This window comes from Psammomys obesus, unplaced genomic scaffold, assembly GCF_907164565.1.
Source record: "Psammomys obesus unplaced genomic scaffold, mPsaObe1.curated_primary_1811, whole genome shotgun sequence".
Lineage (NCBI taxonomy): Eukaryota > Metazoa > Chordata > Mammalia > Rodentia > Muridae > Psammomys > Psammomys obesus.
Genome location: NW_026585644.1, coordinates 586,041 through 596,109, shown reverse-complemented (window position 1 = coordinate 596,109; position 10,069 = coordinate 586,041). Strand labels below are relative to the sequence as shown.

General features: G+C 47.7%; 1 protein-coding gene across 1 annotated transcript; it reads left to right on the top strand.

Moving 5' to 3' along the window:
- The first annotated feature begins 2,744 nt into the window (after positions 1-2,744).
- Positions 2,745-5,854, top strand: LOC129687168 (60S ribosomal protein L13-like). The gene is made up of 4 exons (XM_055621489.1): positions 2,745-2,750; positions 3,108-3,347; positions 3,486-3,714; positions 5,718-5,854. Exons 1-4 carry the CDS (start codon positions 2,745-2,747, stop codon positions 5,852-5,854), a joined length of 612 nt encoding a protein of 203 aa, XP_055477464.1.
- The last annotated feature ends 4,215 nt before the right edge of the window (positions 5,855-10,069 follow it).

The window sequence follows — 10,069 nt, the reverse complement described above, 5'->3', positions numbered from 1 at the left end:
TGAGTTCAATTCCCAGTAACCACATGGTGGCTCACAGCCATCTATAATAAATATCTATAATAAATGTCTAGTGCCCTCTTCTGGTAAGCAGGCATAGATGCAGGCATAAGACTATATAAATAATAAGTAAATCTTTTTAAAAAAGAAACTCAAATAAAATAGTATAAAAGGTAACACCAACAAGGGCTGGCTTACAGTTTCAGAGGTTTGGTCCATTATTATCAGGGTGGAAAGCATGGCTGTGTGCAGACACGGTGTTGGAAGAGCCAAGAGTTCTACATCTTGATCCACAGGCGGCAGTAGGGTACTTTGTGCCACTGGCCAGACTTGAGCATATGAGACCTCAAAACCCTCCTCCACAGTGACACACTTTCTCCAACAGGGCCACACCTACTCCAGCAAAACACACCTCTTAATAGTGCCACTCCCTATGCGCCAAGAACTCAAACACATGAGTTTTGGACATCTATGAGGTCTTGGTACCTATGCCCCCATTTTAAGAAAGACAGTTATAATGAAGTCCCAGTGTACCATAAGGACTATAGAGATGAAGAGGAAACAGTGCTCGCCAAGGCCAATGAAGCTTGCACCATCAAAGCTGCTGGGGCCTCCACTGTTGCTAGTTCCGATGCACTCATGGGCTGTCACCTTGCATTCCTGCTCTCGTTGTAGAAACACAGGACCCAAAATGTCTGCCAGTGTTGTGTCCTTCAGGCCTGGACTCCACACAATCACTGTGATGCTGGATGGCAAAGGCCATTGCCCCTGCTGCACCCGTGCTGAGAACAAGCTCGCCTGTCAATCTTACCACCCCTGACGCTTTCCCCAGCACAGGCATACCATGAGGCAAAGAAGAGAAGAGCACACTGCCTTCCTCTGGATCTCCATCCAGTCTTCTGACATGACTTCCACCAATGGCACTTAAACAGAAGCCAGGTGGAAAGAATCAAGGGAAAGTTGCACAAGGGTTCCCAGATCCTGCTGTGCACTGAGCATGTCTACCTCAACAGACCCTGAGGTGCCCAGATCAGAGGCTGGGCTTCTGTGGGGTGTTTGGGGTGCGTGTGTAAGTTAGCAGGTGTGAAGCAGGTCTCCCTGCTGTGGATGTAGCTCATCCAGTCCATGAAAGGTCTGAGCGTATATGGGACCGCAGGCAGGAAGCTGAACCCCCACCCCAAGGAAAAAGGAATTGCTCCTGCCTGGGTACCTTAACGCTGAGACAAAGGCTTCCTCCACCCGTGACTGCCTTGAAATGACCCAAGAGCAATTTCAGGGTGTCAAGCCTGCTGGTCCTCAGACTGGGACTGTCTGCTTTCATGACTCTGGACCTGCCTGAAATGACTTCCTGTGTCATGTGCTCATGTGTTGTCTATGCTGACTCACCCTAAAGGTAGCTGGGTTTAGCTCTGAAGTCAGAGAAGCCAATTTATTGTGCACTTGAGTGAGTATGTGTGTGTGAGAGAGAGACAGAGAGAGAGAAAGAGAGAGATTCTCTGCAGAACCTTGACCAAAGCAGGCAGGCAGAAATAGAGGTGGGAACAAAGAGGCCATTGCAAAAGTTTTAGCTTTTCAGGATTCCTTTTCAGCTTGAGGTGGCAGGTTCTGCAAGGAGGTGGCACAGGGACAGCTTTAAAGGTACCATTTCCATCTGCAGGACTGGGTGGAAAAAGCAGAGAAAGATTCTGACCAGAAGCAGCAACAACAACAACAAAAAAAAAATCTGGAAGTGTTGAAAAATATTACATCCTTTTCAGTACAGCATTCAGTCTCCACCCATCTGAGTCATCACACACGAAGCAACGAAAAACAGACCCAGCACTGGGGGAAATGTTCAGTGGTAACTCACCTGACCAGGGAGAAGCCTGGGTTCAGTCCCCAGAACCACAATAAAACAAGGCAAACCACTATGGGTATTTCAAGGTAAGGGGACTCTTGCCATCCACAGCTTCCCTTCCTGCAGCTTCTGTTGCCTAGAAAAAGTACCAGATGGGAAATTCCAAGAATGAAGAATTATTGGGCTACTGAGACAGCTCTAGAAGAGAACTGATAGAATGAATCTATAGATAGCTATAGAAAGGGAATTTACATATATAGGTATACACATTTGGTTAGGAGCCTAGCCTTTAACGGCTGAGCCATCACTCCAGCCCAGGAATTTACTAGAGTGGCTTGCAGGCTGCAGTCCAGCTAGTCCAACAATGGCTGTCTACTAGCAGAAAAAGCCTAAGAATCCAGTCCATGGTATAAGTCAGAATCCTGAAGAAGCAGGCTCTGATGCCAGTGATAAAATGGACTTGCCTGTAAGATTGAGAACAAGCAGGCAGAGAGCCAAAGCTTCCTCCTTTCCTGTCTTTTGTATAGGCTGTCACCAGAAGATGTGGTCCAGATTAAAGGTAAATCTTCCTATCTCCAAAGATCCAGGTTAAAATGGGTCTATCCGGAGGCTGAAGAGATGGCGCAGAGTTTAAGAGCAGATAGAACACTATATACATTAAAATATATATATATATAGTCTATTCCCATTCCAGCCACCACTGTGCCTGTCCTGGGTACGCAGGATGAGGCCAGGTGCTATCCCACTTCTAAGAACACGCCTGCAGCGAGGCCCACACACTAAAGCTCACGGAGATGGGCATCTTCTGGCGAACCAGCCTGGGTGTGAAATGATGGCCCACACCCACTGACCTGTGGGAGCTTGCTCTGTCAGACATGCACCCACACTGCCCACCAGCCATCCCCTAAGCATGAAGGTGCTGCTGAGCCATCCTACATTCTGTCTATCTCTTCCTGTTGGGAGAAAAGGCAAGATCAGGGCAGCTTTGGCTTGTAAAATAAATGTAGTCATTACATTTTCATACAAAAAAGAGTGAGTTGGGCTGGAGAGATGGCTCAGAGGTTAAGAGGCCCAGATGCTTTTCCAAAGGTCCTGAGTTCAGTTCCCGGCAACCACGTGGTGACCCGCAACCATCTATAATGAGATCTGGTGCCCTCTTCTGCAGGCACACTGTATACATAATAAATAGATCTTTTTTTAAAAAATAGTGAGTCTTGCTAATTCAAATGATTTAATTAATTAAGAAAAAAAATCATGGCTGTTTCCTGCACAGGAGGCAGCCAGGGCGCCCAGCCAGGACGGCTTGATCCTGAAGCCCCGCTTCCGCAAGGATTTTCAGTGGCCGTTCAACCAGCCGGCACTCAAGATCCGCCTACACAAGGCCCGGCAGGCGCCACACTGCCCCTCATCTGGTCCCATCAGGCCCATAGTGAGGTGCCCTGCAGGTAGACACCATGCTGAGGTCCGAGCTGGTGAGCTGGCAGGGGCTCCAGCGTGGGTGGAAGAACTTCGTGTGTCTGTTATCCCTAAGAAAATGGTTCGCTCCATCGGCATCTCTGTGGACCCTAGGAGGCGAAACAAATCTACTGAGTCACTACAGGCCAGTGTTCAGTGCTGCAAGGAGTAGCTCCAAGCTCATACTTTTCCCCAGAAGACTTCTGCTCCAAAGAAAGGAGATAGTTCTGCTGAAGAGCTTAACTTGCCCACCCAGCTAACAGGACCTGTGATGCCCATCCGGAATGTCCACAAAAAGGAGAAAGCCAGAGTCACCACAGAAGAAGAGAAGAACTTCAAGGCTTTTGCCAGTCTTCGCATGGCCTGGGCCAATGTCCAGCTCTTTGGCATCCAAGCAAAAAGATCAGAGGAAGGTGCAGAGCAAGGTTTTGAAAAAAGCCATAATGCGCTATTGGAATGTTGTAACACATTTTCTATAAAGCAAAGCAAAAGAAAGAAGGGGGGGGAGGGAGGAAGGAAGAGAGGGAGGAAGGAAATCCCTCTTTGTAAGAGGTGTACCAGCCTCTTGGATTCAAGCTAATTCCAGATGTATTCAAGCTGACAACTAAAAATAGCCATCACACCATCCCTGAGTGGAATTTTGCTGCCACCCCTGCAAAAGGAGGTATAAGTCAATAAAACTCAAAACTAGAATAACAGTTAAAGGAACTTATCATGACTGTTTGGGTATTTCAAAATTCCCAAAGGGACCATTGGAAAAAGAAACTTAAAACAGAGTATATGTAACTGGACCATTGATTTAAAATTCAAACAAATGGGAACTGAGCTGTAGTGCAGATCTCAAACAGGCCTCCTTATCCTGTGTGGGACATGGACATATCCTCGTCTTTTCCCCAACTGGAAAGGGCTTTGTTCTTTGAGAAATCTAACCCGTTGGGTTGACAGAGCATGGGGAAATGAATCATGTACAATATTAGTGGGGGTTCACAGAAGAATCAGGAGAGCCCCAGTTCTCATCCCTCTAATAACAGGATTGGAAATTACAGAAAACAGCAGCAATGGGACTAGCTGGAGACTCATCTTAAATATTTGTCAATACAGGCTACATGTTATACAATATGGAAGAAATATCTCAACGAGATACCCTCACAAAAGTAGTTGCTTAAAAGAAGGGACTAAGTACATTTCTAAATGAAGAATACTGCTACAATGGTTATAAATCAGAGATAGTTGGGTATATGGTCAAGTGATTAAAGGGGACATAGCCAGAAGAAGAGTGGCATTAGACATGTCTTGGTCCAATGGAATAACAGCAGTTATCAGTATTGAAGAGCCTGGCTGTGGAGGTTTGAATAAGAATGGCCCCCATAGACTCATATATTTGAAGGCTTACTCACCACTCTTTAAAAAGATTAGAAGGATCAGGGGGTGTGGCCTTGTTGGAGTAAGTGTGGCTTCTTTGGAGGAAGCCTGTCATTGGGGATGGGCTCTGAGGTTTCAAAAGCCCAACCCAGGCCCAGTTTCTCTCTCTCTCTCTCTCTCTCTCTCTCTCTCTCTCTCTCTTTCTCTCCCCTTATGGATCAGGATGTAGAATTTTCAGCTCCTTCTCCAACATCATATCTGTCTAGGTCCCACCATTTCTCCCGCCATGATGATAATGGACTAAACCTCTGAAATTGTAAGCAAATCCCCAATTAAATGCTTTTTAAAAAATAAACGTTGCCTTAGTCATTCAAGCACATAGGTTTATGGGGGCCACAGCTATTCACACCACCACATCTACAGTCACCAGTTAGGTGTGAGAGGCTAGCTCCAGGGAGACAGAGCCCTGCATGTATGTGCATGCTCTATCTGCATGTGCAGCTGTGTGACAGAAGAGGACATCAGATCCCAGTAGAGATGGTTGCTAGGAATTGAACTCAGGACCTCTGGAAGAGCAGACCATGCTCTTAACCACTGAGCCATCTCTCCAGCCCCTCTCTTGATCATTTTGTATCATCCCATCACACACTGAAACTTTTTTTCTTTCTCCCTCTTCTCCCTCTCCCCTTTCTTCGGTGTTGAGAAAGGAATTCAAGGCTTGGTGCATGTTAGAAAAGCACTCTACCGGGGAGCTATGGGACCCCTTCTTTGCCACACCTCAGCCAGTCTTCACCCAAGGCACAGGTCTAGACTCTTGAGATTCTGTGCCCAGATAACCTGTGCCCACTCTCAGAGCCTCTGCGGCCAGTATACCTAGCAACAATAGGAGTCAGACACAGCTGTTTGTAAGGGCTGCCGATGTGAACCTCTGAACCAGTGTGAGGCGTGCAGGAGCAGGTTGCCTCACAGTGCCACATGTGGGGAAGGATGGGAAGAGTGCAGGAATCAAAGTAGAGATGCCCCACTTAGGCCTGGGGAAACCAGGCTGTGACCTCCCACCCTGCAGATGGACAACCAGATGCCCACTTCTTCCTGTGCCACCAGCAGCCCACAGCATGCCTAGGGGAGGCCCACAGCCCTACAGCCTGTCGGTTGGAGGGACAGGTCTGTTCCTTCCACCAGCAGCCACACCTCACCTTCTGATCCTAATCTCAACTCCTGCGGGGATACTGAGTAAACCTAGCGTGTCCACCCCTTATCTCTGTCTTCCTGAGGCCTGGGAGACAAAAGAGAGGCCTTTCCTAAAATGCTCAAGCTTTCCAGGCCTGCCCCAGTGGCAGATGGAGGGAGGCTGATGGGAGTGGGTGCAGAGACATTAGTGAGAGAAAGAGCCCAAGTTGGCGCTCTCCAACAGGTGCCTCCCCTCAGAAGTCAAGGAAGAACACAGAAGATGGGGAGGAGGAATTATGGAAGCTAGAGGGGTAGGGGGCAGCTGGAGAGTATGGCCCTCAGAATCAGCAAAGCAGGCCTCATAGGGGCTCACAGAGACTCAAGTGGCAGTTGCGGAGCCTGCATGCTAATGCTAGGTCCCCTGTCAGGAACAACATGGTTGTGGAAGCAGCCGCTTGACACAGTTCTGCTGCTGGAGCACTGTCACCCTGGAGAAAACATCTCTGGCTTACCAGTCCACAAATACTGTCGCTTTTTCCTAGATGCCTGCTTGCTTTGTTTCTTACTGTGACTCCATCATTTTCCTCTAACTCAATCCTAGTCAATGCAACTGTTAAGATTTCTAGGAGTTCTGGATTTGAAGAAAATGGCTCAGAAACAACCACTATGGAGGAAGCATTCCTCCTGGCTGTAAAGGCAGTGGACCCTGAATTATCTGAACAAGAAATTGAATCCATAGAGGCCTTTTATGCTAATTTTTCCCTGAAAAACTTTAGTCAGCTCATAGATATCAAACAATATCAGGAATTGTTTGAATTTCCACACTCAGCCCCCAGAATGCTGCAGTCGAAAGGAATTAGACCCTAGAGAAGCTACTGGATTCATACTAACTACCTTTTTTAGAAAGACCTGATCACATGGACATGCCTCCTTGGTATAGGATAGAGAAATTACAGGAGCTTTGCATAGTTTATGAGGAAGGGGCTAGAAACCCTTTGAATGATCACTCATATTACAAAAGATGTTTAGAAAAAGCTCAGAAAGAACTTGCTCAGCTACAAACAGCAGTTGAGAATTAATAGTCCAGTTTGTTTAGCACCTCTTTGTTCTTTGCCACTTATTGTAACTGCAAGAGCTTGCCCAGATGACCTATGATGCGAGGTTTGTCTGAGAAGAGCACTGAGTTAATGATTAAACACGCTTGCTTGCAGTGTGGTCGCTGTACCGCGTCTGTAGAGCACAGCTTGCTATATTCTGTTCTGGGAGTTTTGGGGTACAGTTATTGTACCATGTAGGTAGAGCACAGCTTGCTATTTTGTGTTTATCCTCATCTCTGGGTCCTTGGAGAAAAGCTAATATTATGGGGAAAGACAAAAAGGTTTCTGATCATGTAGAAAAAAATATATAAGGAAATGATTTAGCAGTAAAAAACTGGGATTAACGCTCTGCTCCAGAGCAGAGCAAAGAGAGCATGAGCAGACAGCAGAGAGATGGACGCCCAGGAACAGTCTCTCGAAATGAGTCATGTCAGCATGGACCTGCCCCAATGTGTGACTTTTCTCCCAGGCCAATCCAGTCCTCCCAATCTCGACACCCACAGTTGTCTGAGGCTGGTCCCCCGCAAGTCTCCCGCATATATGCTGTGGTTGTTAGCTTGGCGTTTGGGGAGGACTCTTAACTGTGGGAGTATCCTTTACTCTTCTGCCTGCTCTGGGGACCCTTTTCCTCCACTGGGTTGCCTCGTCCTGCCTGCAAACCTCAGGTCTTCTAACCCAAGGAAAACTCTTGTTCTCTGTCCACAAACCTTTTTGTTGGTATTTGTGGTATTGGGGATAAAACCCAGGACCCAGCTCAATCTAGTTCTACTACTGAGCTACACTACAAATGAGGACAACTGGAGCAAAAAGCTCCAGTTCTTTCGTAAACACACACACATTTTGTTTTGTTTGTGGGTTTCATTCTGTTTTGAGACAGATCCTTATGTAAACATGCTGACCTTGAACTCTTCAATCACTACATAGTGAAGGAGGCTGGCCTTGAACCTCTGACCCTTCTCTCTCAAGTTCCTAACTCTTAGAATTAGAAACTGACCATGCCCCACCAACACCCTTTTTACAGAAGAAACACCCATGTTTTTTGCTGTTGTTTTTTGTATGAAGATCAAACCCAGTACCTAAACCGGCCCAGTACGCTACATCCCAGTGGCAGCAGGCTTTCTCAGCCCACCCCAGCTGGGGGCAGGGCAGGGCAGCTCCTGGCAATTCTGTGAACTGGAGAGCTTGCAGGAAGCTTGGGAGGGTCAGACATGTCCACGTCCTCACAGAGATCAGGGGCCAGGACATAGTCTCAAAGAGAGGTGGGTCAGTCAAGGCTCTCCTGAGTCAAGTGCAGGACCCTTCCTCTTATTGCTGGGCAGAGCCAGTCTCCCTCACCTCAGCTTCTGGTACAGATCTGAAAACTCTGCCACATGATGGCAGAAATGCACATGTAGTTTGCAGAAATGAGGGAGAATTCTGCATCTCTTTTCCCCCAGAGCTCCAGTGGCCAACACAGGAGCTTCCTGATTCCTAGCTCCCTCTAAGGTGAAGAGCAAGATCTACCATCCTGATTCTTCCTCTGGGCTCCCCTCCCTGTGCCATACCTGATAGCAACAGTGGGTGCCTGCCTGGCTAGCCTGGGTGTTCTAGTCTGTTCTCTTGCAAAAGGTGATATATCAAGTCCTTCTGACCCTTTAGTAATATTTGTTCATCTAAGACAAGGTCTCACTATATAGAGCCCAAGCTGTCCTTAAACTCAGGGTGTTCCTCCTGCCTCAACCTCCTGAGTGCTGGGACTGCAGGTAGAGCCACCACACCTAGTTTTGAGAATTCTGTTGTCTGTTGTCGGGCAGTGGTGGCTTGCTCCTTTGATCCCAGCACTCCACCTCAGCAGAGGCTCATGGGATCTCTGTCCTGGACAGCCATGGCTACAGAGAAACCTTGTCTTTGAGAGAGACAGAGACAGAGAGAGATAGGGAGAGGGAGAAGAAGAGAGGGAGAGAGAAAAAAGCACCCTGAGGGGGGGGAAAAAGGGTTTATTTGGCTCACAGTTCGTCATTGAGGGAGGTCAGGAGAGGAACTCAAGGCGGGAACTAGAGCAGAGACTAGAGGAACACTGCTTGTTGGCTTGCTTCCCATCCCTTGCTCAGTCTGCTTTTTTTTACACAGCCCAAAACCACCTGCCCAGGAGTGGCCACTGTCCACTGTGGTCCAGACCCTCCCAAATCATTAAAAAAAAAAAGAGAGAGAGAGAGATCCCATAGGCTTGCCTATGGGCCAATCTATCTGATAGAGGCATTTTCTCAGCTGAGGTATCAAGCTAACAAAAACATATAAGCAGCACACATTCGATTAATAGTTCCATCTTTGGGGACAAAATGTTAGTTGGTCCTTATTACTGAGATAGTGGTGTAGAAATTGTAACAATTATTTCTGCAAAGTAGGAGACAGAATGGAGCAAGGACTGAGGGGGGAATGAGGAGAAAGGAGAATGAATGCCACTGTGCTGAAAGCCTGCTGAGGGGAGCCCAGCACAGGAACACAGCTGGGCTGGGCCTCCTCTGCCCTCAGCAATGCAGTACTTTCACACCACATAATCCCAGCTTGGAAGACGGATGAGAAGCTGGAAGGACTCCGAGGAAAGAAGTAAATTGCTAAGTGTGGCGGTTCAAGAATGGCTGACACACCAAAGCTGAAGGAGGAGGAATACTAAGCCCATGAGGTCAAGACCAGCCAAGATCCTGCCAAAATAAAGGGGGAGGGGGCCTTGCTGGGTGTTCTGCAAAGATGAGGGCCACAGTATTTTGTTGTTGTTGTTTTGGGTTTTTTCAAGACAGGGTTTCTCTGTGCAGCCTTGGCTGTCCTGGACTCACTTTGTAGACCAGGCTGGCCTCAAACTCACAGAGATACACCTGACTCTGCCTCCCAGAGTGCTGGGATTATAGATATGTGCCACCATGTCCGCTTTAGCATCTCTCTGTATTGCCAAAGTGGTCTCAAACTCAAGGCACTCTTCCTGCCTCAGCTTTTTCTTTCTCCTCTTGAGGGAAAAGGATACTCTTCATGTCTCCCCTCTGAGCGAACATTTGCTTGGAACTCCTGAGGAGGAGAAGCAAGAGGAGGAAAGGAAGCATTGCCTCAGGGCACAGATAAAATTTGCACAGGCTTGGGCTCAGCCCTGAGGCAGGTCAGGGTGCCCAGCACCTGCCTA

Excerpts from the sequence above, each read along its gene's own strand:
- LOC129687168 (XM_055621489.1), top strand. Across the intron at positions 3,348-3,485 it reads CGTGGGTGGAAGAACTTCGT|AAGACTTCTGCTCCAAAGAA; the intron begins GTGTCTGTTATC and ends ACTTTTCCCCAG. Across the intron at positions 3,715-5,717 it reads AGAGGAAGGTGCAGAGCAAG|ATGGACAACCAGATGCCCAC; the intron begins GTTTTGAAAAAA and ends CCCACCCTGCAG.